Genomic DNA, 24,700 nt, shown 5'->3' with positions numbered 1-24,700 from the left:
AGAAGACATGGCTGCATTCTAGGGGAGGGGCTGGTGTGGGCAAAGCTCTGTCCCTTCTGGGGCTCGGGAGCAGTTTTTGGAGAGGATGAGTTCGTCAATGCCCACCTGTGGTGCATATGCACCCACATGGCTGTAGGACGTGCTGTCTGCCCAGAGCGCTTGCCCCTCCTCTCCCACACTGCCAGGCAGGGAGAGGGTCACAACGGACAGAGGCCAAAGCCAGCTGTTCCCTGAATGGAAAAGGAGCACCCTGGTGACCACTGGAGAATGGCCTACAGCCCATGAATTAAAAAAAAAAAAAAAGGGGGGGGGTTGCTGGGGGGAGGCTGGGTGTGATGGCTCACGCCTGTAATCCCAGCATATTGGGAGGCCAAGGCAGGTGGATTGCTTGAGGCCAGGAGTTGAAGACCAGCCCAGTCAACATGGTGAAACCCCGTCTCTGCTAAAAAATGTAAAAATTAGCTGGATGTGGTGGCACATGCCAGTAGACTCAGCTGCTTGGGAGGCTGAGGCATGAGAATTGCTTGAACCTGGGAGGCAGAGGTTGCAGGAAGATACAGATTGCAGTGAGCCAATATCGCACCACTGCATTCCAGCCTGGGCGACAGAGTAAGATTCTGTCCCAAAAAAAAAAAAGAAAAAGAAAAAGAAAAAAGAAAGAAAAGAAAAAGTGGGGCGGGGGCAAAGAATTTTGAATAAACATTCCTCCAAAGACGATATATGAATGGCCAATAAGCACATGAAAAATTGTCCAACATCATTCATTATTAGGGAAATGGACATCAAAACTGCAATTAGGTAAGACTTCACATCCTTTAGGATGGCTATTAAAAAACAAACAAACAAACAAACAATAAAACCACTTTGGGAGGCCAAGGCGGGTAGATCACCTGACGTCAGGAGTTCAAGACCAGCCTGGCCAACATGGTGAAACCCTGTCTCTACTAAAAATACAAAAACTAGCCAGGCATGGTGGCGGGCACCTGTAATCCCAGCTACTTGGGAGGCTGAGGCAGGAGGATCCCTTGAACCCAGGAGGCAGAAGTTGCAGTGAGCCGAGATTGTGCCATTGCACTCCAGCCTGGGCAACAAAAGCAAAACTCTGTCTCAAAACAAAACAAAACAAAAAACAAACAAACAAACAAAAAAAGAATTATCATTTGACCCAGAGGTTCCACTCCTAGATACATACCAAGAGAATTGGAAACATGTGTCCACACAAAAACTTATGCACAAATGTTCCTAGCACCACTGTTCATAATAGCCAACCCAGATGTCTATCACCTGATGAATGGATAAACAAAATGTGGTGTCTCCACACAGTGCAATATTATTTGTACATAGAAGAATGAAGTACTGACAGATGCTACAATATGGTTGAGCCTTGAAGACATTATGCTCAGTGAAAGAAGCCAGACAGATGAGGCCATATATTGTATGATCTCATTTATATTAAATGTCCAAAATAGGCATAATCGAAGAAACAGAAAGTACATTAGTGGTTTCCAAGGGCTAAGGGTAGAGGTAGGTAATTACTACCAGGTAATGAAGAGTGACTGCTGGTGGGTATGGGTTTCATTTTGGGGTGATGAAAATGTTCTAAAATTAGACAATGGTGTTGGTTGGTTGCACAACCTTGTGAATATACTAAAGATTACTGAATTGCATGTTTTCAAATGGTAAGTTTCATGGTGTGTAAATTACACTTCAATAAAGAAGCAGGAGGAGTGTAAGTGAGGATAATTAAAACAATTACATCTAAGCATTTTTTGAGGGGAGACCAATATAACTTCAAATGTAAAAAAACAAAAAGAGAAAAGGTCACCTTTATGGTTCTGTTTCTTCATCTGCAAAACGGAGACAGTCACTCCTGCTCCCAGAGCTGCTGGGGGACTGGACACTACAGTGAGGGAAGCCATCCCCCAAGCCCATGTGTAGGATCTCCTATTCCTGCATCCTGGAATAAGGATCTCCTCTGTGTGCATGTCATTGCATGCCATGTCATGTAGTCCTCGTACCAATTTGAGGGGAGGGTTCTAGTAAACTCGTTCTGTTGGTAGGAAATATGGATAGACTGGAACAAGTGGGTAGAAGGTGGACTCCAATATAGGCACTGTCCAACACAAGCCAGTGATGCCATCCCAGTGCTTAGGCATCACTCCCCATCTGCAAAGTGAGTGTGTTGGTGTGACATGGAGGGCGTGTGCCTGCATGCCGCGGTCACAAGTCCTGACCTCACCCTGCTCAGTGCCTCAGGCAAGTCATGGAACCTCTGTTTTCTTACCAGTAACTAGGCAATGATGGTAACTCTCACCTCAAAGGTATTGGGTGGGGGATTTTTGCAAAGTGCTAGAACTATGGTAATTTGTGAGTTTTTCTATTCACTATAGTGAATGCTATGTATGGGTTTGTCAAAGTGGTGTGTGATGCAGGTGAACCTTCTGTCACCTTCCCCTTCCTAGCATGTCATCCCATCTCTTGGGCTGGATCTCAGGACCCCAGGAACCACCTGTCAATTATGACCTTTTCCCCTCAAGGCTGTGGGCATGAGCAGGGAGTGCCCACCAGCAAGCTGGACCCCAAATGTGTCTCCCACTCTGGACTTCCCTGAAGTTTTCACTGGTCACTAAGGCCCTCCGCTCAGCCTGACAGTGGGGCTTCCTAAAGATCTGGGGGAGCTTTGGGCTTTCCTCTCACTTCCAGTGCACTAGGGAGGAGAATGTGAACAGGAAGTGGGCAGATACTGCTGGGCTCTCTGATGAGGTGACCTGCAGAGGGCAGAGGACCCACCTAATGTCTAGGACTGTGTAGGATTGTGTGGTTGAAAGGTACCCTTCATGTCTGATTGCTCTGTGAGGGAGGTGCCTGCCCCATCCTGAATTCACTTAAGCCAGGGACAGACTCCGGAGTTGGCTGCGTGGAGGTTTCTGGGGGCTTTTGGGTTGGGCTAGGAGTCAGCTGCCCTCCCCAGGGCAGGAGCAGCCAGACATTGACCTGTAGGCCGGAGGTGACCCTGAGCCCCCGCACCTGCAGGTGCCTGGCCATTCAACAGGAGAGGCCCCAGAAAGTACAGAGATTGAGGCCGGGCGCGGTGGCTCAAGCCTGTAATCCCAGCACTTTGGGAGGCCAAGACCGGCGGATCACGAGGTCAGGAGATCGAGACCATCCTGGCTAACCCAGTGAAACCCCGTCACTACTAAAAAAAAAATACCAAAAACTAGCCGGGCGAGGCGGCGGGCGCCTGTAGTCCCAGCTACTCGGGAGGCTGAGGCAGGAGAATGGCGTGAACCCGGGAGGCGGAGCTTGCAGTGAGCTGAGATCCGGCCACTGCACTCCAGCCTGGGCGACAGACCGAGACTCCGTCTCAAAAAAAAAAAAGAAAGTACAGAGATTGGATGTCCCAAACTGTCATATGCCACACAAAGGCCCTGCTGGAAGACGTGAACCTGCCCACACAACAAAGTGGCAAGACGAGAACCTGCCCACACAACAAAGTGGCAAATCAAGCCAGGGTGCTCTCTGAATTTAGGTTGACACATACGAAGGAGGAGAGCACAGCTCTGGGGGCACAGAGAACACCAACTGATGGAAAAGAGGTAGGAGCTAAAGGGCTGAGGGCTGAGGGGATTGAGGGGGCTAAGGGGGCTGAGGGGCTGAGGGAGCTGAGGGGCTGAGGGGGCTGAGGGCTGAGGGACTGAGGGGCTGAAAGGGCTGAGGGGTCTGAGGGGCTGAGGGGGCTGAAGGGCTGAGGTGGCTGAGGGGGCTGAGGGGCTGAAGGAGGCTGAGGGCTGAGGGCTGAGGAGCTGAGGGGGCTAAGGGCTAAGGGGCTGAGGGCCGAGGGACCTGAGGGCTGAGGGGCTGAAAGAGGCTGAGGGCTGAGAGGCTGAGGGGCTAAGGGGGTTGAGGGCTGAGGGGGGTGAGGGCAGAGGGGCTGAGGGGCTGGAGGCTATGGGGCTGAGGGGGCTGAGGGCTGAGGGAGACGAGGGCTAAGGGGCTGAGGGGCTGAGGGTTTGAGGAGACTGAGGGCTGAGGGGCTGAGGGGCTGAAGGGGCTAAAGGGACTGAGGGGCTGAAAGGGCTGAGGGGGGGCGAGGGGCTGAGGGGGCTGAGGGGCTGAGGGGCTGAGGGGCTGAAGGAGGCTGAGAGCTGAGAGGCTGAGGGCTCAGGGGCTGAGGAGTTGAGGGGGCTGAGGGCTGGGGGGCGGGGGGCTGAGGGCTGAGGGGGGTAAGGGCTGAGGGCTGAGGGGCTGAGGGCTGAGGGGCTGAGGGGGCTGAAGGGCTGAGGGGGCTGAGGGGCTGAAGGAGGCTGTGGGCTGAGAAGCTGAGGGGCTGAGGGGGCTGAGGGCTGAGAGGGGTGAGGGCTGAGGGGCCTGGGGCTGAGGTGCTGAAAGGGCTGAGGGCTGAGGGAGATGAAGGCTAAGGGGCTGAGGGGCTGAGGGGGCTAAGGGCTGAGGGGTTGAGGGGGCTGAGGGCTGAGAGGCTGAGGGCTGAGGGGCTGAGGGCTCAGGGAGATGAGGGCTAAGGGGCTGAGGGGTTGAGGGGGCTGAGGGGTTGAGGAGGCTGAGGGTTGAGAGGCTGAGGGCTGAGGGGCTGAGGGTGCTGAGGGGGCTGAGTGGCTGAGAGGCTGAGGGGATAGGGGGTTAAGGGGACTGAGGGCTGAGAGGATGAGGGTTTGAGGGGGCTGAGGGCTGAGGGGCTCAGGGATTGAGGAGGCTAAGGGCTGAGGGGTTTAGGGGTTGAGGGCTGAGGGACTGAGGGGGCTGAGGGACTGAGGGGGCTGAGGGGGCTGAGGGGATGAGGGATTGAGGAGGCTGAGGGCCTGAGGGCCTGAGGGGTTGAGGGGGCTGAGGGCTGAGGGGCTGAGGGCTGAGGGCTGAAGGACTGAAGGGTTGAGGGAGCTGAGGGCTGAGGGGCTGAGGGGGCTGAGGGACTGAGGGAACTGAGGGGCCGAGGGGTTGAGGGGCTGAGGGGCTGAGGGCTGAGGGCTGAAGGACTGAAGGGTTGAGGGAGCTGAGGGCCGAGGGGCTGAGGGGTTGAGATAACTGAAGGCTGAGGGGCTGAGAGCTGAGCCGGCTCAGGGCTGAGGGGTTGAAGGGGCTGAGGGGCTGAGGAGCTGAAGGGGCTGAGGGGCTGAGGAGCTGAAGGGGCTGACGGGCTGAAGGAGGGTGAGAGCTGAGGGGCTGAAGGGGGTTGAGGGTGCTGAGGGGCTGAGGGGCTGAGAGAGCTGAGGGCTGAGGGGGCTGAGGGAGGCTGAGGGGCTGAGGAGCTGAGGGAGGCAGAGGGCTGAGGGCCTGAGGGCTGAGAGGCTGAAGGCCTGGTTCCATGAGGGCCCCTGAGGGGCTGGAGGAGCTGCTGAAGGCTGAGGCTGGGGATGGCCTGGAGAAGGGGTGGTCAGCCCGGGGGCTGCAGGTGTCTCCCGAGGCTTCCCTGTGGGTCTTTCCAAGAGCACAGGCCCTGCTCCCGGAGGCTGGGAGTTCTGGCTGCAGGACCTGTCCCACAGTTACCAGGCTCCAGAGGTCGGTCCCAGCGCCTCAGACATCCACTTCCAGCAGGGACAGGGACAGGGACAGCTCGAGGCTGGGATAGCGTCAGCCCTGGGCCACGGCGGCGGCTCAGCAGCACATCCCGTGACAGCTCTCGGGGCTGCTCTGTCTCCAGGCGTACTCCCCAGCCCTGCCTGAAGATGAACCCTAAGCCTTCCCCAGTGGCCGGGTAGGAACAAGGCCAGGAGCCCTGTGGAGAGGAACAGGGGACCACTGCGTGGACGGGGCAGGCTGGGGCACAAAGGCACTGCTTCCTCTGGAGAGCGCTTACTCCGAGAGCTCGGGCTTCTATCCCCCGTCGGCGCGCCGGGCCTCCTGTAGTCAGGGCCCCAGCGGGTGAGTGGGGCGCGGGTGGACCTGACCGAGGAGGCGGCCGGAGACCCTGCGGGTGAGGCGGGAGCGGCGAGCAGGCGGGTTGATTCAGAGGGTTTATTTGCAGCGCGGGCGGGGCGGACAATGCGCGGCCTCGGGGCGCGGCGGGTGCGGGCGCTCAGCGGCTGGGCCAGAGTAGGGTGAAGGTGCCGCGGGCGCAGCGGAAATCGGGCTCTGGCTGCTCCGGCCTGGGCTCCACCGAGACGAGGCGCCGGGCCCCGCGCTGGCTCAGCGGGATGCAGTCGGAGACGCGAACCTCCAGGGCGCGGCCCTCCCTGCGGCAGGAGGAGAGGTCAGGGCGGCCGCGCGGTCGGGGCTTCGTGCCCGCCACCGCCCGGCCCGCACTCACCCCTGGCAGTGTGCGGCCAGCACACCCACCAGCTCCCCAATGCGGTTGTCCAGCGGCGGCCGGGAGCGGTGCAAGCACACCACGAGGTCGTCCTGGCCGCGGGCGTGCAGCACCACCAGCTGGTCTCCTCCGCTGGTCACGCTCAGCCCTGTCACCTGAGCGGAGCGCGGGGTTAGGGTGCAGCCGCCTCAACCCGCACCCCAGCCTAACCGGACTCACCCCCTCCCCAGGAAGCATCTCCCGAACCCCCAACCGCACCCGGGGAGAGCCGCCCTCGCCAGGGCCACCAGCCCCCCACCACCCTCTCCTCCCTCTCAGGACCCTGCTGACAGGGGGAAGGTTGGGCGGGACGCTGCACAATAGGATTTTCTCCAGGACCGATAGTTCTAGATCCTTGCTGTCCAACAGGGCCGCCGCTGCTCACCTGTGGATGCTGAGCCCCTGCATGTGCTACTGCCTGGAGGAGCTGTTTTTAGTTCCAGGTCACTTTCACTACATTTAAACAACCACTCCGGCTCTGGGCTGCGGCGTTAGACAGAGAGGCACTCACCGCCCTTTCTATTGGGACAGTCATGGGACCCCTGAAACTGTGGGAGACCCCGAGGTAGCCTGGCCTTGATCCCTGCCCCCGTCCTGTGGGAAAGAGAATTTATGGGAACAGCAACTGCTAATGAAGGGAGCAAGTAGGCCACGGAGCTCAGCAGAAGGTTCCAGAGTGGCCGGGACCGTATCCCACAGGAGGTCCTGACATTGTGGCGGGGACTCAGGTCCCGGAATGCCCAGGTGGGAGAACCCCTAGTTGGGCACAAGTTGGGAGAAGGGACCATTTGGCTTGGCTAGAGTGTGAGAGTGTGGCGGATGGTCGCTGGGCTGGTGGGGATCACAGGACGAGACCTTTCACTCTGTGGGCGTGGGAAGCCACTGCAGGGTTTTCGGCACGGGAGCTACCATCGCTGAGTTTTAGGATGGTCTGGGCCATCACAGGTAGACAGTGGGGAGAAGACTGACGCAGGACTCTGAGAAGCCCAGCAGTGCCCCTCACAGATGCTGCACACTACCCCCAGCCCACGATGCTCACCGCCTCAAGGGGCACAGCCCGCATCACCCGGTACTGCCGGTCAGGGTCCAGCTTGTAGAGGTGCCGGTCTGTGAGCAGGAGGGCCCGGTTCCGGATCTTGTAGAAGCGGTTCACCTGTGCGAGAGGTGGCTTGGCCCAGGCTGGTGCTGCCCCGGCAGTCCCTACTGCCTCCCCTCCCCGCTGTCCACAGTTTCGGGAGTGTCAGAGCAGCTGGGCCTGGGCTGGGATTGCCTCCATTTTCTCCCAAGTGCCCCCCCAGAACTCTGCACCAGCTTCTAACCTTGCAGAGGTGGCTAGAAAAGAGCACAGCCCTGAAGCCATCCTTGTCCCTTGTCTAACCTTACGGATGTGGCTTGAAAAGAGCACAGCCCTGAAGCCATCTTTGTCCCGAAGTGTCTTTAGTCGCTGAGCAAACAGGCTTGATGCTGTGGGATTGTCAGTGGCCTGAGGACAGATGGAGGGGAGGGGGCGCTGCTTGGGATTGAGTCATGCGACCAGACTCAATTGATGGCAGCTCTCTGTGAATCAGCATAGCTATCCTTCATCTCAGGAAACTGAGTCACACAGACATGTGCATGAGCTGAGCAGCCCTGGATTTCCTGAGGGCACAGAGCCCTCTTGTGTTGACTTCTAGGCTGCATCTGAGCCCGGCCCTCCTGTCATCCACACCAACCCCGGAAGGCCACTGCTCCTGAAATCCGGGTTGATACCTTGCAGAGCTCTGGTAGGGGCTGAGGTGCAGGGCCTCAGACAACCCCAGGCCTGGGAGAGGACATCTGAGGGGACCTGGTCACAGCGTTAGCCAAGAGCCCTCTTTGGCAGCCCACCTCCCCCAGCAGCCCTGGACTCGCCTGGCACTTACAGAGGACAGGTAATCTCGGGCCCAGGCCCGCCGGCAGCCCCAGTCCTGACGAAGCCCTTGCAGGGCCCCCATGGCGGCCACCTTGGCCTTGATCTGGGCCATGTCTGAAGGGGGGATGTTCTTCACCAGCTGCCGGGCCCGCCACCTGGGAGAGGGCATGCAGTCAGACAGATGCTGGCCATGTGTTCATGTGCTCGCTGAGCCCCTTCTCCATGGAGGAAGCCAAGACCTCAGCCTGGCGCTGCCAGCTTTTTATGTCCCAGCCTCTGCCGGCTTCTCTGGTCTCGGACCCTTGTGCCTAACGCTTGTTCCTGGAAGGTGACCCAGAGACCAGCAGCCGCCCAGCGCCCTCCTGTTCTGAGCATGCTCTGTGCCCATCCTTCTGGAGAACGCCTGCTTGGCCTTCAAGACCCCGCTCAGATGCAGAATCCCCTTACTTCCCAGCCCTGACGGGCTCCCCCCTGCAGGCTGCAGCCCTGGACTTTGAATGCCCACAACAGTACCCAACATGGTCAGGACTCTGCACCAACTGGGGGACACGGGCAGTCAGCTAATGTGGCACAGCATCCACCTTCCCACCTATTAAGGGGGCTGGTATGTCTCCTGTCCAGGCACTGCAGGCCAGGGATAATGGGTCAAGGTGTTCAGTGGATGCTGGCTGAATGGAAAGTGTGATGGGCTGAGAGTAGTACCTGCAGAAGAGTGCTTGGCAGGTGTCCTGGAAGGGCTGCAACACAGCAGGGGGCAGCGGCCACACAAGGTCACGCCCGTAGAGCGGCGGCTGCCTTGCAGCCTGGAATCGCCGCTGCAGCTCAGCCAGGTGAGCCCGCACCTTGTGTCTCCGGAACCAGCGCATGATGGTGTAGATAGCCCTCAGCCTCCGGCAGCGCCACCTCGCCAAGGTGCCCCGCCATGCCTGGGTGGGCCAGGCGGGATGGGATACGCAGTCAAATTCAGCCAGGCCCTAACCCTTAGCCCCAAACCTGGCCCTAAGCATTTATTAAACACTCTCTGGCCTGTCTCCATCAAGCAGAGACGCCTGTGAAACTTACAAGTGTGTTTGTAGCCCCTGGGACACAAGCTTTCCCCACCCCCATAGTGGATGTCTGCCTGCCCTGCCCACCTCACCTTCTGCAATAGTAGCACAATGATGGGGATGAGGCGGGCTCGGCTCTGCTCCAGTGTGACCAGTGTCCGGGGTGAGCGGATGAACAGCTTGCTGTGGCCAAAGGCCACGTCCCCCTGCAGCCCGTGCTGCTCCAGGAGAGCGCTCACAGCTGCCCTGTCGGAGCCCAGCAGGTGGTTGGGCCATGTGTATTCACAGGTCATCTTGTACCTGTCACCACAGGACACGACAGTGTGACCCAGGCCTCGGGGAGAGATCATGGAGCCCACCCTGCCCACCCCACACCTGGGGAGATGGCAGGGATACAGAGTGTGTTCCTGGAGCACTTATGACACCTGTGCACATGTGTCTTCCCATACACATGTCCTCACATACATGTCCTCACACAGCTCTCATACCCATGTTCCCACCTGTGTGTCCCCATATGCGTGTGCTCACACACATGTTCTCCCAGATATTTTGGTGTCTTGAGGCCAGCAGCGTGCTGGTTCCTGCTTGTATCGATGTTTGCGACGTGCTGACTGGGGACCCTCTGCTCCTACCCCTTGGACTCCACACACGGACTACGGCCCATGGAGTGATGGGTGTCAGGTACCAGTACCTGAGCAGGAATCGAGAGTAGGGCTGGCGGGAAGCGAAGCCAGCCCTGCGGACCCTCACGTTCTCCAGCAGCCCCAGGTATGCAACCTGGTGGCGACAGTGGTTCTCATCCAGCTTCCCAGCCACCTTGTCCTCATTGGGCTTGATGCAGCGGACGTAGAAGGGCTCCTGCGGGGACAGAGGGGACTTGGAGAGGGTCTGCGCCAGCAGCACTGTGCACCCTGCCCCACATCAACCCCTCAAGGTCCCAGGCCAGGAGGAGAGTCAGGAACAAACAAGGGTAATCAGCAGAACAAGGGCCCTGGAAGTCCTAAGTGCTGGGCAGAGGCCAGCAAGGCCAGATTCAGAGCCAGGTTCCAGCCCCTGGTCGGGCAGGTGGGTGTGGCAGAGGCAGGAGCAGGCCACATCTGCCTTCCTTCTCTCCTTCCAAAAGGGGCTGACATCTCTGGATGTTCTGTTGTTAAGCTCACCTCACGCTAACATGTCCTCTCCCCGACCCTTCACCTGTTCCCCCTCTGACTTTGGACCCAAAGCTCCCCAAGAAAGCTTGTGTTTCCTGTCCCTCTGGCCCCACCTGCCAGAAGAATCCTGGGTTTTTGCCAAGAGCTGGGCTGGGTCAAGCCAGTCTCCCAACAGGGTCTCCTCAAACGCCTCCCTGCTCAAGAGACAATGGGGCAAGGAGAAGCCTGGGTTCCCCATGATTGATCAAGCCTCAGCCCAGCCCTTAAGGCCCCACATCTCACCTGTGCAGTAGGTGGGGTCCCCTGCTGGAGCAGATGTGGCTCATACAGACAGGACAAGAACCCTCCCCCCACCACTATGGTGTACAGAGGTGGTTGGGACCCTACTTGGCACCGAGGGCACAGAGAGAAGGATCCAGAACAGCCAGAGTGGGAGAGGGGTGGAACATACCTTGGAGGCAAGGTTCTCCACCAGGGCCACCATGGAGTTCTTGAAGAGTGTGCCGGCCGTCAGGGGGCGCTTGGTCACCTCTGTGATGTCCTGCTGCCCATCTGGCCACATGGCCCGTAGAGTGGGATCCGTGCTGCAGACACAGGCCGAATTCCCAGCCATCCTCAGGGAGAGCAGCCCCGCCCACCCTTGTTCTGATGCTAGTCAATGCCTGACCCTAGAGTGTCTGGGGCCCCAGGGCCCTGGCCCTCCCTATGGTGCCCAGCAAGCCGTGCTCACCTGTTGTACAGCAGCCGCTTGAAGTCCTGGAAGAGGAAATCTCTGTTCTTGTCGATGAAGCCTTCCACGGAGTACCTGCCAGAAGCCAGGGCTGGTGAGGGAGCAGGGGTGGGGGCTGCCAGGCCAAAGTGCTGATGACCCCAGCAGCCCCCAGGGCAGAGATGATTCTCTTCCCATCTGCCTTTGTTCCCATAGGTCAGTCTCTCTTCCTCCCTCTGCCTTGGCTCCTCTCCTTCCCCTTCACACCTGCTTTCTCTTTCATCACCTAAGACTCCCTCCTTCAGGAGACATTTCTCTCCTGGAAGATGAATCGAGTGGTTAAGCCCCCAACTCCGAAGTCAAATGTTCTAGCACTGAGTCCTGCATCTACCACATGCATGCTGTGTGACCTTGCCTAAGCCACTCAACCTCTCTGTGCCTCAGTGTACATCAATTGCTCAGAACAGTGCCTACCGAGTTTTGATAAACATCAGCGACTACAACTATGAACTAGGAACTCCTGAGTCCTGGGCCTATTTTGATCTGTGGGCACTGAGAGCCTCAGAATCACTGTCTAGTTCTTGGACTGCTAGAAATGTCAGTGCTAAATGTTGGCTCCAACTGCAGCACCTGTGAAGCCTCAGGGACTGGATTTTTATTATTTTTTATTTTATTTTATTTCTTTTTGAGAAATAGTCTCACTCTGTTGCCCAGGCTGGAGTGCAGTGGTGTGATCTCAGCTTACCACAACCTCCACCTCCCAGGTTCAAGCAATTCTCATGCCTCAGCCTCCCGAGCAACTGGGATTACAGGCATGTGCCACCATGCCCAGATAATTTTTATATTTTTAGTACAGATGAGGTTTCGCCATGTTGGGCAGGCTGGTCTCAAACTCCTGGCCTCAGGTGATCCACCCACCTCAGCCTCCCAAAGTGCTGGGGTTATAGGCATGAGCCACCTCATGCAGGCAGGGCGTAGATTTTGCAAACAGATACAGGTAGATGATATTGGGCTGCTTTGTCGTCATCATCTATTCCTCTCCTTGAGAAGTTCTCATGAAACACTTGTACCTCGCTGTGAGTCACCTTAAATCGTTTTGGGATGCGGCAAGCAGCACATAAATTAATAGCCATCATGACAACCTCTGAAGGACACCTGGGCTTTGGCACTGGGAGCGTGGTCCAAGTATGGTAGCGAGGCCTCACCTGGGAGCTTGTTAGAAATGTAGAATCTTGGCCCACTCTGCACCTTCTGCTCCCTCCCCACTCCCACCTCACCAGCCTGCAGCTCCCCACCCCACAGATGCTGGCATAGGGTTGGGCCCAGACATGAGACGCGGGTATTTTTTAAAGGCTCCCAGAAGAATGCAGCCATGGTTAACGACTATCCTCAAACCCTGTTTCCGGTTCGTCACTTGTGAATCTGCTGTCTGGCATGCTTTCAGTGTCTTAAAGGGGTGGGGGTGGCAGAAGGGGCCATAACACCTGTCTCCCAACCACTCTCCTGAAGCATTCCTGCTCCATGACACATGCCATGGTGCCTGTGGGAAGGCCAGGGATATGGGGGGGAGAGGGCCCTTACGTGACATCCCCTGCATAATGCTTGATCCGGAAGTCTCGGCCAAACTCCATGGTCTTGTCTGTGGGGCAGAGCTATGGGGACAGGCTGAGGTCAAGGCACAAAAGGTGTGTGGGGGGTCTGTATGAGGGGATAGCCCTGCTTCCCCACCTCCAGGACACAGAAGGTCGCCACAGTGACGACAATGGCACCAAAGCTGGGTCCCCACCCAGTCCCCACGAGGTATGGGCAGTGTGGTGCCTGTGGGGCAGGTCCCACCAGCCCACTGTGGTGGTGCTGGGACAGCCGGGGGCACCTGGCGGCTCGTGTAATGTAGGTGATGGCGGTGGTGCGTGTCCAGGGTCTGCAGGAAGATTCGGTCAGTGATGGTGCCGGCAGAGCTGCAGGCCTCGTCCAGCACGGCCAGGATGCCACGGTGGGGCCGCTCCACCAGATCCACAATGGTGGCGTTGTTGAAGTACTCAACCTGGGGCAAAGGCAGCCAGCAGGGAGGCTCCCAAAGCCTTTCAGGGCACCTCCCCTCCTCCGCCCCACACTCAGCCACCTGCCAGGCCAGCCCGGGCCCCTCCCCATGGGCACCCTGCCGCCTGCCCTCCCTCCAGGCCACAGTGCTCACGCTCTGCCAGGCGATGCCCTCGCGCTCGTACTCCTCCTGCTCCTGCTTCAGGATGAGCCGGATGAACAGCTGCTGCAGCTTCTCGTTGCAGTAGTTGATGCAGAACTGCTCAAAGCTGCGGGTGGGTGGGCCTTTCAGAGGGGAGGTCGCTGCTTGTGGTGTGCATGGTAATGGATGGCTACTCCCCCAAACATCTCTGCTAATGTTCATCAAGGGTTCTGGTGCCAGCACCCCATATGGCTTCCCTGTGGCTTATGCATCCCTGCGCTGGACTCCTCCTTTACCCTACCCACACCTCCTGCATGTGCGTTCTGGAGTGGACTTAGGAGTCACAACCAGGAATTACTCATGCCCCGTAATTCTGCCTTCCATCAGGGCACCAATGGCCAGATGGTGCAGGTGAGGCAGGCCTGGGAGGCATGAGCCTTGGGCCCAGGGACTAGCTGGGAGAAACCCAGACATTCCTGCTGCCCAGCCCCAGCTGAGCTTTCCAGGACGAAGTGGGCAAAGCCACTGGGCATCAGAGGTGGAGATGTGGCTGGCTGGCCACCCACCTGTTGACGGGAAACACCTCAAAGCCATAGATGTCCAGCACGCCAATGACTGTGTCCTTGCCATCACGCCGAGGGTCTCGGCCTCGGGGTTCCATGACACTGTTGATCCTGTTCACCACCCACTCAAACAGCCGCTGGTACACCGCCTAGGAGATAGGAACACCTTACTTCCTGCTGCCTCTGGCCTGGCCTCCCCCATGAAGGCCTCCTGGGCTTCCCTCCCTGTGCCTGCCCCAAAGTACCTTGGCACAGGCATCCCGGGCGTAGCTGGCCTCAGCCGCAGTGTGGCCCTTCTCTATGAGTTCCCTGCCTCCCGAGGCAACTGTACGAGCCAGCAGGGAGCGGAGCACGAGGTCCCGGGGTGTGGCCGTCAGCTCAGCCACATGGTCCACCAGTGTCTCCTCGGCCACTGCCAGGCCCTCCTTCTGCAGCCCACTCTCCTCCGTCTCCACAAATTCGATGTTTCCCTGGTGGTGGGAAAACCATGAACAGTCCAGGCTCCATGTCCCAAAGGAGCCTGGACAACTTTGGACAGAAAGGAGGAAGGAAAACAGGGGACATGGATGTGGTAGAGTATAGCTCCTTCTCAGACCAGCGTGGTCAGCTGCTCATCATAGGCACAGACACAGCCAGAGATTGGGGGAAGGGGGCACGGGCACACCAGAGTCTTTGCCAAGGTCTCGAGTCCAAATGGTATGTGACCGACCCCATTGCATCCTCCCAGCAGCTAGAGGAACCCTGCATAACTTACTCCTCATGCCCCTTAGAGAAAACTGAGGCCAAGAGGCACTGAGTAAATGCACCCAAAGCCACACAGCTCATGACTGCACTAAGAGGCAGTCTGCATGATGCTCAGCTTTTACTGTGCCTGGCTGCCCTGGCCCTAAGAGTGGGGTCTGGACCACGTACCAACTGAGCTCATCACTCAAGCAGCTCAGCTTCTGCAGGAGAGGCAGTCAGCCTAGCACATTGCTGGGGAATCTCCAGCCAGTCTCCTCCTCCCTGGGTGCCTCCCAGCTGGGAAACCCCTGTGGGGAGGTAGCCCTCCCAGGCTTCTGAGCCAGGCTCACCAGGTGCAATATGGCAGCCAGGATGCGATGCACAGACTCCACCTCTTCAGGACTGAAGCCGATGACCCTCATGGCCTCAGTCACTGCCTGGTGGCTCTGCTCATCACTGTCCAAGGCCTAGGGTAGAAGGGATTCATCACTCCAAAACCACCCTGGGCCCAGGACACCTGTCCTTTAGGCTTGATTCCTCCATCCTAGGCACCTGCTCACCCTTTTCCCCTGTCCCCTTCCTGAACCCTGATTCCTCTGGCCTAGGCACCTGCTCACCCCTGCACTCTGTCCCCTCCATCAGCCATTTTTCCTCCACCCCGAGCACCCTCCCCACTCACCCAAGCAGTTCATTTTACCCTGGCCTGTGCTGAGTGCTGCCCATTCCCTGCCACCACACTTAGGCCCTGACACTGAGCCCAATTTGAGCCCTTGGTGCCCCTCACACTCACGCTGTGCACAATCATGTTGAGTCCTGCTCCCTGGCGCGTGAAATTGTATACAGCAGGGTTCCTCTCCAAGTGCAGTTTATGCAGCTGCTTGTCCTCACTGCCTCTCAGCAACTAGAGGACACAGACATCTTTAGACAAATAAGCTCCCAAGATGTCCCCCCGTACACACACAGGGGCAGGAGAACAAACAGACTTGTGCTTCCTTCCAGTGCTGAACCAACAAACAAGGGGGAAGGTCAGACAGTGTGAACACTTTCTGTGTGCCAGCGAGCTCCCCATTCAGCTGTTCAGTGGGTCAGGGAGCTCCACTTCAGTGGGAGCTATGACTCCACCATGAAGACACTATTCTTGTGCCAGACCTCATCTTGGTGGGTAGCTCAGATCCTGTGGAGACATTGCCCTAGACCCAGAGGGATCCCACCTCATTGGGGAGCTCAGAGTATGTGGAGACACACCCGAGTCCCAAAACCTCCCACTTGAGTGAGGAGGTAAGAATCTGTGGAGAAACTGCAGAATCCTAGGGAGCTCCACTTCAGTGGGAGCTCAGAGTTACTGGAGACTGCCCCTGTCCCAGGAAGCTCCCACCTCAGTAGGGAGCATGGGTTCTGTGGAGACATTGCTCTCCACCCAGGGAGAGCCCATGTCCTAGGGAGCTCAGCATCTGTGGAGATACGACCGGCGCTGCATGAACTCCCACCTCTGCAGGGAGCTCAGAGTTCATGGAGACACTGCCTATGTCCCCACTTCACTGGAGGCGGTAAGAGTCTGTGGAGATCCTGCTGTTATTCCAGAGAATCTGTGGAGATGCTGCCCTATGTCCCAAGGGGCTCCCACTAGTGGGAAGCTCAGATTCCACAGAGACAGTGGTCATGTCGCAGAGAGCTTCCACCTCAGAGGGGAGTGGAGAGTTCATGGAGACACCATCCATATCCCAGGGAGTTCCCAGCTCTGTGAGGAGCTCAGAGACCATAGAGACACTGCCAGTGTCCCAGACAGCCCCACTTCATGGAAGCTCAGTCTGTGTGGACACACCTTGTGTTCTAGAGGGCTCCTGCTTCAGGGGAGCTCAGAGTTCTTGGACACTGCCTGATTCCCAGGGAGCTCCACTTCAGTGGGAGCTCAGAATCCGTGGAGTGACGCTGCCACTGTCCCAGTGAGCTTCACTTTGGTGGGAATTCAAAGTCCAAGGAGATATAGTCCCTGTCCCAGGGGGCTCTTACCTCAGAGCAGAGCCCAGAGTTGGTAGAGACACTGCCTGTGTCCAAGACACGGCCCACCTGAGTGGGCATTCCAGAGTCTGTGGAGACACTGCTTCATGTGTCTCACTGAGCTCCCACCTCAGTGGGTAGCTCAGAGTCCTTAAAGACACTGTCCATGCTCCAAAGAGCTCCATTTCATGGGAGTTCAGAGTCTGAAAAAACTCTCTGTGTCCCAGGGAGCTCCCACCTCAGTGATGACTTTATAGTTCATGGAGACCCTGCCCAAATCCCATGGAGCTCCCGTCTCATGGGGAGCTCAGAGTCTGTGGAGACCCTGGCAACGTCCCAGGGAGCAATCCCCTCAGCCGGGAGCTCAGAGTCATTAGAGACACTGCCCATGTTCCACCGAACCTCCCCTTCAATGGGGGAACTCTGGGTCCATGGAGACCCTGCCCATGTCCCAAAATCTCCCACTTCAGTGGGGAGGTAAGAGTCTGTGGAGATCCTGCCAGAGTCCCAGGGAGCTTCATTTCAGTGAGAGCTCAGAGTCTGTGGAGATGCCCTCTGTGTTCCCAGCGGCTCCCACCAGGGGGATGTTCAGAGTCTGTGGAGACACTGCCAGTGTCTCAGGGAGCTTTTACCTCAAGGAAAGCTCAGAGTCCACAGAGACACTGCTGGTTTCCCAGTGAGCTCCCACCTCAGCACAGACTCACTGGTAACACTGCAGTTTCCAGGGGCCTCCCACCTCAGTGGAGCTCAGAGTCCTTAGAGACACTGCCATGTCCCAGACAGTGTGACTTCAGTGGGAAGTCAGAGTCGTGGAGACACTGCTGTGTCCCAGGGAGCATCACGCCATGGAAGCTCAGAGTCCTTAAAGGCACTTTTTGCATCCCAGGAAGCTCCCACCTCAGCAGGCGGTTCACAGTCCCTGGAGACCCTGCCTGCCACTCAGGGAGTTCCTGTCTCACGGTGAGCACAGAGTTTATGAGATACTGTGCTTGTCTCAGGGAGCTCCCACCTCAGTAAGAAGCTCAGAGTCCATGGAAACACTGCCTGTGTACCAGGGAGCTCGGGCCTCAGAAGGTAGCCCAGATTCTGTGGAGAAACTGCTGTGTTCCAGAGGGCTTCCACTGCACTGGGGAGCTGAGAGTTCGTGGGGACCATGTCTGTGCTGCAGGGAACTCCTAACTCAGTGGGGAGCTCCAAGTCCCTAGAGACACTGCCCCAGTCCCAGGGTGCTCCCAGTTCAGTGGGGGAGTTCGGAGTCTGTGGAAACACTGCCAGTGTCCCAGAGGACACAGTGGGCAGCCCACAGTTTGCGAACACACCACTGGTGTGCCAGGGAGCTCCACTTCAGTGTCAAGCTCTGAGACTGCAGAGACACTTTGTTTCCAGGGAGCTCCCACCTCAGTGGGATGTCAGAGTTTGTGGAGATAGTTCCTGGGAGCACTTATCTCAGAGAGGTGCTCAGAGTCAATACCCGTGTCCCCAGGAGCACCACTTCAGTGTTGAGCTCTGATACCACTAGAGACACTGCCTGTGGGGACGCCCACCTCAGTGGGGAGCTTATTGTGCACAGAGACACTTTATGGGCCCCAGAGAGCCCTCATCTGGAAGTGTTTCAGATAAAGGGGACATCCTGCTTTCGTTCCCCATAAGCTCACACCCTCTTGTTTGTGGGGTGTGGGGTACTAGTTGGGGTGAGTGTGGTGGGAAGTGAGGATGATGGGCTAGGTGGGGTTGAGTGGGCAGAGAGGGGGAATTGGGGTAGTGACAGACGGGTCACAAGCTGGCCCAACTTGCTGCCCTCCCTTTCCCCACCCCATTGTTCCTCCTCCCCGTACCCTCAGGGCTTACCTGGTAGAAGGCGTGGAAGTTTCTTTCACCCACGTGCTGCTTGAGGACCCGAGACTGAGGAGAGAGGGGCAGATGGACTCAGGCCTGGGGAGGAGTCTGACCCTGGGGACCCCATCTGAGCGTTCCCAGGTGGAGGTCAGAGAGTCCTGACTATGAGGACACTGAGGCCCAGAGAAGGGCCACAGGGAGAGAGAGCTCAGCCCTCCTAGGCTGCACTGTTGGGATGGGTACCTTCCCAGGCCTGGGATGGTTCTCAGCCAGGGCTCCCCATGGAGGTCTCCTCAGCCCACCTGCCCACCTTCTCCAGTAGATAGCTGTGGATGTGTCCTCCGATCGGGTCCCCCTTGAAGTCGAAGTTGATGTCCATGTACTTGCCAAAGCGGCTGGAGTTGTGATTGCGGTTGGTGCGGGCATTGCCGAAGGCCTCTAGCACACAAGTGGACTTGAGCAGCACGTCCTTGACCCTGTCGGGGCAGAGGGGCTGGGGCTCAAGGCAAAGACTTCCTATCTGGGGAAGGCTGTCCCTGCCCCCGAGTCTTCCCAACAGAAATCACAGCATCTCAGGATAGGTTCCTCTGAACTTGCTGAGAGGGAGCCAATGGCCTGGCCTCGCCCAGTGTTGCCTCTGAGGTTGTATGATGGTCACTTCACCTCTGAGAGGCTGGGAAATGCACTTGCCAGGCTGGCTGTGCTCGGCATGGTCTGTGTAGCACTGAGGTCCTTGTTTCTCACAGCCACCTCTTCCCCTCCCAGGCCTCAGCTGCAGCCTGGTGAGGAGGGGCCGTTCTGACCATTGGGCCTTAGACCTCCAGCTACAGGGGTGGGCAGTGATGCTGGCCATATGTGCTCAGGAACCAACATTGCTTGTCCCCCTGAATCCCATCTCACTGCCTCTTGACAGGAAGAGACAGGCGCTGACAGAGGAAGCTGCTTCCATAAGGAACAGGTTTACTGGTTTCAAGGCTCCTGGCCACCACCCACACAGCCACCTGGCATGCTTGGCCATCTTGGCCAGGGCCTGCCAGCTTCTCCAAGTTTCCATGGAATCCGCCTGCTGCCCTGTCCATGAGCCATTTCAAGCATCTCTGGGTTCTGCTGCACTTCTTCTTATCCTACCTGTGGCTGCTGCCTCCGCCCAGCTGGTAGCCTGGGTCCCTTGGCTGGGTCTCATCCACCCAAGGAGAGGTCCTTGGCATGGGTCACCCTGTCTCACCTCCAGGTGTGTTGGCGTTATCTGGAAACTTCCCAAATTCCCGCTGAACTTGACCTGAGCTAGACTCCAGTTGCCATCTCTCGCTCCCCAGAGTCAGTCCTTCCTGCCACACCAAGGTCCCTGGCCTGCCATGCTGAGGCCCAGGGCTGCCCGTTGCTGCTTACCTCTCCACCTCAGCCCTCTGGCTTGGGTTGGTGACGGCAGCAATGTACTGCATGATGTGCTTACTGGCTTCTGTCTTCCCTGCCCCACTCTCACCTGCCGGAAAGACCAGAGTTGACAGAATCAGCCAGGTTCGATCTCTTAGCCCAGCTCCCCATGCCCACTCACACCCCTAAGACTGGTGAGATGGGGTCCTAGGGCCCCCATCAGGACACAGGGCACAGGAGATGCTCTAATGGCCCTCCCAAATGTTCACAAATGAAGATGTCGAGGGTGGGAGCCTGGCTGCAGGGACAGGTACCTGAGATGACGATGCAGGTGTCCCTGGACCGGTGCTTCATCGCCTTGTAGGTGGCATTGGCCACAGCGTAGAGATGGGGTGGCCGCTCATAGAGCTCGCGGCCCTGGTACCTGGCAATGGCCTCAGGCCCATACAGGGGCAGCTCCTGGTAGGGGTTCACGGATACCAGCACCTCACCAATATAGGTGTAGATGCGGCCCTTCTCGAACCTGGACACAGCAGGGACAGACAGGCCTCAGCACTGACAGGCTTACAGGCACCCACAGGCCTCTCACCAGAGCCCATATCAGGGCCTGGCCCCAGTAGGCCAGCACTCCCACCCCAAGGGCCTGAGAGAGGAGAAGCAAGAATGGAGCAGGTGTTGACCTTGTGTCTCCCTGGTGCCGCCCTGGGTGAGCTGAGCCACTCAGAGCCTGTCCCCATTGCGGCATAGAGTTTAGAGTCCACAATGGTCTCCCCAGGGGTCCCAAGGTCACTGGAAACATGACCACCCATTTTGCAAAGGAAACAGACTTGCCCAAGACTGCACTGGGCGCTGTGAGTCAGAGCTGGCTCCTGGGGTGAACCCCACAGGGCAGATGGGGAGATGGGGTTGAGAAGGAGTGACTGGGCTGGGAGGGAAAGGAGGGGCCTCCTCGGCTGTTTCCTGTCTCAAGGCCTGGGCGGGAACCCAAAGACAAAAGGGGACCCCACCCAGCCCCACCCAGATGACAGGGAGGGGGTTGGGGCAACAGTGTCCAGCACCTGATGTCATTGTCTTTGCACCCCCTACCCCCAAGCCTGTGGCCAGTGGCTGCTGCCTCTCCCCTGGCACAGCCTCAGACTTCTTGACCCTTCCCTTCACAAAATTGATCACCAGTGTGGGTGGATGTCTGCCCTTCTCTCGACCTTTCTGCCCCTGGGAGGAGGACTGGCAGGCTTGCCCCTCAGACCCTTCTCCCCTTCGTGTGTGGTACCCACCCTTCCCTGGATGGCCCTGTCTCCCAGCAGCCTGTCCTGGGTGGGCCTGTCCTGAGGTTCCTCTTTCTTCACCACCTCTGACATGGGTTTTCCTGGGCCCAGCTCCTGTCCTCCCACAAGCTGGGGATGAGGGCACCAGTCACCCACATCTCCAGGGCTCAGTGTTCTCATCACCAAAATGGAGAGGACAGTGTTTCATAAGCTCATTTTATAAGAATGAGGTAGAACAATGCACACAAAGGCTTAGCTCATTTCCTGGCTAGCCCTCCTCTCTTTGGGCCAGGCTCGTGGTCTCTTGACTTCTGTGCTTAGTGGGGCTCCTGGTCCCCAGGCTCTCCCCAGGGAGCTTCCTGAGCACACAGCAGGCAGCCTTCTGCCCCTCCATGAGAGTCCTGGCATGAGACCCAGCTGCCTGCATGGCCACCCTACTGTGCCATGCCCCCACCTCCCGGGCTTCTCCCTGCCCTCCACCTGCCCTCCTTGATGGTAAATTGAGCTCCGATACCGCTTCTACCAACTGTGTCCTGTGATACTCCTTGCACCCCAAAAGAATGTCACCTCAACCTGGTGGGAATGTTTGGACCCTAGGGTGGAGGCTGCCTGCTTCATCTCAGTGTCCTCAGGGCTCAGGCCAGGCCCCATGGCCTGGCCCCATGAGATGCATTGAGGGAGCATCAAAAACTGGCTGGGAAGTGGCTGGAAAGAGGTGCCCCTGGTCCCTGCTGGAAAGAGTGCCTGGTACCTATCTGTCCAAGAAGTGTTATGCCCTGGCCCCTTCGGGCAGGAAAGAAGGGGCAGAAGATACCTGGACTGTGTGGGAGGCAGGGGTGGGTTGGGGTGGTGGGCAGATCCAGTGCTGACTTGCCAGCCCTGACAGGGACAGTTGCTTCCTTGTCTGTTCCCGTCCCCTGGGGCTGTGCTTTGAGGCGCTCATTTCGGCCCCATCGGGTCTGGGTGGGTGTATGCCACTGCCCCCTCCCTTGGACAGCAGCATGCCTTCCTTTTTCCCTCAGGTCTCTGTGAGGATGCAAGGTGGGAGACCCTGGAGGAGGGGAGCCAGCGCCTCCTGCCCTGGGCCTACCTGAGCTGCAGGTTCCTCATGAAGTCCTCCATGGTCACTTGGTCCAAAAGCACGAAGTCAGGTTTGCCACACTCAGGGCCTTCCTCGTCCTCCATCCTGCCGGCTGGAAACACCTTGCCTCACCTTCCTGTGCCTGCCGGCAGGACAGTGAAGGAGAGGGGAAGGGGAAGGGAAGGCTTGGGGAGGCCCCACCGCCCCCGCCCTGCCTCACCAGCCTCCTCCAGTGCTGGTGTAAAGTAGGAAGTGGGTTCTGGTCCTGGGAGGGGCTGCCCTCCCCACTTGCCACTCCTTCCCTTTCGAGGTGCTCTAAACCCTGCTTCCTGTCCCTGCGCCCCATAGGGAGGCTGTGCCTAACGGTCTGACCTGCTTGCACGCCAGGGCCGAGGGGCCGGATGCTGGGTCCTCCCTGCTCTGGAGGGTTCTTTGCTGGCCTCCTTCGGAAGCTCCCTTCCACCCACAAGCAGGAGACAAGACTCTGTGGGTTGGTTTCCAACCCTGGTAGCACGTTAGAGTCACTTGTGGGAGTTTAAAAGATTTTTTGACGTGATCTTGGTTACCCGGCTGTGCGTGTCTGTCAAGTCAGAACTGAACACTAGATGCAATTTACTGTATGTACATTGTACATTAATACAAAAATGAAAAAAGATCCTAATATCCAGGCCTTTGGGGTGGGGGCAACAGCCTTCTTTGAAGTGTGAAGGCCACACTGGGGTGTAGATGAGCAAAGCTTCTTGTGTAACCTGCCAAGGACCAGTGGTCCTAGCACTGCAGTTCCCCACCCCAACCACGGGGGAGGGACGGAGGACCCCAGAGCATCCTCTGCATAGGGCTGGCCTTCAGTGGGACCCCTAACTGTCCTCTGCCTTGTACTTGCATCCAGCTGATCCCCCATAAACCCAGTGAGGACCAGGCATGTGCCTGGAGCCCTGGGGACCTCATCTCAGAGCTGCTGTCCCTGCGCTTTGAAGATGAGGCAGCGCATTTGGGGAGCGGCTGCATTTGGGGAGTGGCCAAAATCTCCAAACACTGCATTCCTGACACTGGGTGCCCGTCTCCTGAAAGAAGTGGGAGGGGTGCAGTTCTCTTAGCCTCTAGGCAGACTGGGGAAAGTTCTTTCTCATCCCAGGACAGACTGGGGCAGGTCACACCCATCCTCTAAGAACACTGGGGCAATTCACTCATCAAAGGTCCTCTAAGAACACTGGGGCAATTCTCTCATCAAAGGTCAAATGGACACAGTTCTCTCTCATCCTACAAATAGACTGGGAACATTTCTCTTTCACCCCTGCCCTCATACAGGGAGGTCAGAGGGCGGACTCCAGAATTCCCAAACTTCAGTCATTCATGTGCTGCCTTTGAGATTTGTTGTACTCGTAAGCACTATTTTAACTATTGTCTTTCAGTCATCCCATTTTTCAAACTTCGAAGTAATGGATAGGCAAGTTAAGGTTATTTTTTTTCTCTCAAATACCTTAAAGTGAACGCATTCCTGATAAAACTGAAAGTATCCAAGTACCTAATAAAACTGAGTCATGCACCATCTGCGATAAGGGACCACTGGCCTGAAAAATCCCCAAATTTGTAAGTGGGCAGCCTCTGGCTCCACCCTGGGCCAGACCTGGGGCTCCTCTTAGGCAAATTCAAATTCAGACCTTCCAAGCTCTGACAAGTGTGGTCTCCTCTCCACCCCCAGGCTCTTGGGCTGGTGCTTTTGAAGGGTTTCCCAAACCTACACTCAAGTCTGGGAATTCTCACCCAGACTCTTGCCAGCTCATCTCCCTTTTCAGTTTCACTTCCCCAACCCCCAGGGAGTCAAGCCAACCAATGGAACCAACATGGCTGTGTTCCAGGAAAACGTTAAGGACACCGAAATGTGAACTTTGCAAACTTTTCATCTGTCACGTAATCATACTATTTTGGGTTTCCCCCCTGCCACTAATGACTTAAAAATGTCAAGACCACTCTTAGCTCAGAGATTTGGCCAGCAGGAGGAGTTTGCCCGCCCTTGCTTTAGACGCTGCTGGTTGCTGGGACCCTGGTCCTTCCTTGGTTGTTTGCACAAATTTGCCATGCATTGCCTCATTTGATTCTCATGACCCATGTAGGAGTTACTGTTATTTTCGTTTTACATCTATTAAAACTGAGGCCAAGATGACATCACTGCAAAGGAAGTTCCCTCCTGGGTCAACAGACCTCTGGGCCCTTCTAGCACTGAATTCAGTGGGTCCTACTCAAACCCCAGGCAAAGCCAGTCAGTCAGAGTCACGGCCTGGTCCTCAGAAGGCAGGACAAGTGGTAGCTCTATCTGCTAGGGCATCCCCAGGGCATGCTCCTTACAGGGTCTGACTGGTAAAACAGGTAGATAAACAAAGGCAGAGGCTCCTAATGGAAGGACAGCAAGGAGGGGCCACCACCAACTCAAGCCTGGAGGGAGCTGAGGAAACCATCCTGGCCCTGGTGAGTTTCACTCTCATTATCTCATCCGGATCAGTTTCACGATACCTCCCAACACCAAGGCTCCTACTGCTGCATCTACAGTCCCCTTGCCCTCACCCTCCACGATGCAATCTT

General features: G+C 57.4%; 1 protein-coding gene and 1 long non-coding RNA gene across 8 annotated transcripts; one reads left to right on the top strand and one right to left on the bottom strand.

Annotated features, from left to right (window-relative positions):
* The first annotated feature begins 3,527 nt into the window (after window positions 1-3,527).
* LOC135970154 (uncharacterized) lies at window positions 3,528-23,669 on the top strand. Of its 2 annotated transcripts, none has more exons than XR_012432486.1 (3): window positions 3,528-3,596; window positions 5,657-5,877; window positions 22,062-23,669. It is a non-coding gene; the product is annotated as an uncharacterized lncRNA (long non-coding RNA). The 2 variants fall into 2 exon arrangements; XR_010585676.2 differs by lacking the exon at window positions 22,062-23,669 and adding an exon at window positions 7,975-11,608.
* Window positions 5,957-22,374, bottom strand: MYO1G (myosin IG). 6 transcript variants are annotated; one of them, XR_012432477.1, is made up of 23 exons: window positions 22,341-22,374; window positions 22,130-22,232; window positions 20,089-20,297; window positions 19,790-19,883; window positions 18,711-18,876; window positions 18,413-18,466; window positions 15,357-15,467; window positions 14,917-15,033; window positions 14,089-14,313; window positions 13,847-13,992; window positions 13,293-13,407; window positions 12,972-13,142; window positions 12,184-12,750; window positions 11,120-11,194; window positions 10,841-10,973; window positions 9,930-10,096; window positions 9,331-9,538; window positions 8,895-9,118; window positions 8,203-8,347; window positions 7,680-7,784; window positions 7,341-7,454; window positions 6,263-6,417; window positions 5,957-6,188 (listed from the first exon to the last, which is right to left on the bottom strand). XR_012432477.1 is itself a non-coding variant. In XM_045389079.2 (23 exons), exons 2-23 carry the CDS (start codon window positions 22,222-22,224, stop codon window positions 6,032-6,034), a joined length of 3,057 nt encoding a protein of 1,018 aa, XP_045245014.2. In that variant the 5' UTR covers window positions 22,225-22,232; window positions 22,341-22,374; the 3' UTR covers window positions 5,957-6,031. The 6 variants fall into 6 exon arrangements, 1 of the variants encoding a protein (XP_045245014.2); XM_045389079.2 differs by having other exon boundaries at window positions 12,680-12,750; XR_012432474.1 differs by having other exon boundaries at window positions 12,184-13,142.
* Window positions 23,670-24,700: the final 1,031 nt, after the last annotated feature.

The sequence above is a fragment of the Macaca fascicularis genome, chromosome 3 (assembly GCF_037993035.2).
Source record: "Macaca fascicularis isolate 582-1 chromosome 3, T2T-MFA8v1.1".
NCBI classification, from domain to species: domain Eukaryota; kingdom Metazoa; phylum Chordata; class Mammalia; order Primates; family Cercopithecidae; genus Macaca; species Macaca fascicularis.
The sequence above is the reverse complement of the archived record's forward strand: the minus strand, read 5'-3'. Positions and strand labels throughout refer to the sequence as shown.

What these genes read in the sequence shown, in the direction of transcription:
- MYO1G (XM_045389079.2), bottom strand. Translation starts at nt 22,224, where the DNA reads ATGGAGGACGAGGAAGGCCCTGAGTGTGGCAAACCTGACTTCGTGCTT. An exon ending in ACTTCCACGCCTTCTACCAG is followed by an intron (nt 15,468 to 18,412) that starts GTAAGCCCTGAG and finishes TGTGTCCTCTAG; the next exon opens with TTGCTGAGAGGCAGTGAGGA. An exon ending in CATTATGCAGGGGATGTCAC is followed by an intron (nt 11,195 to 12,679) that starts GTAAGGGCCCTC and finishes GGCTTCTGGCAG; the next exon opens with GTACTCCGTGGAAGGCTTCA.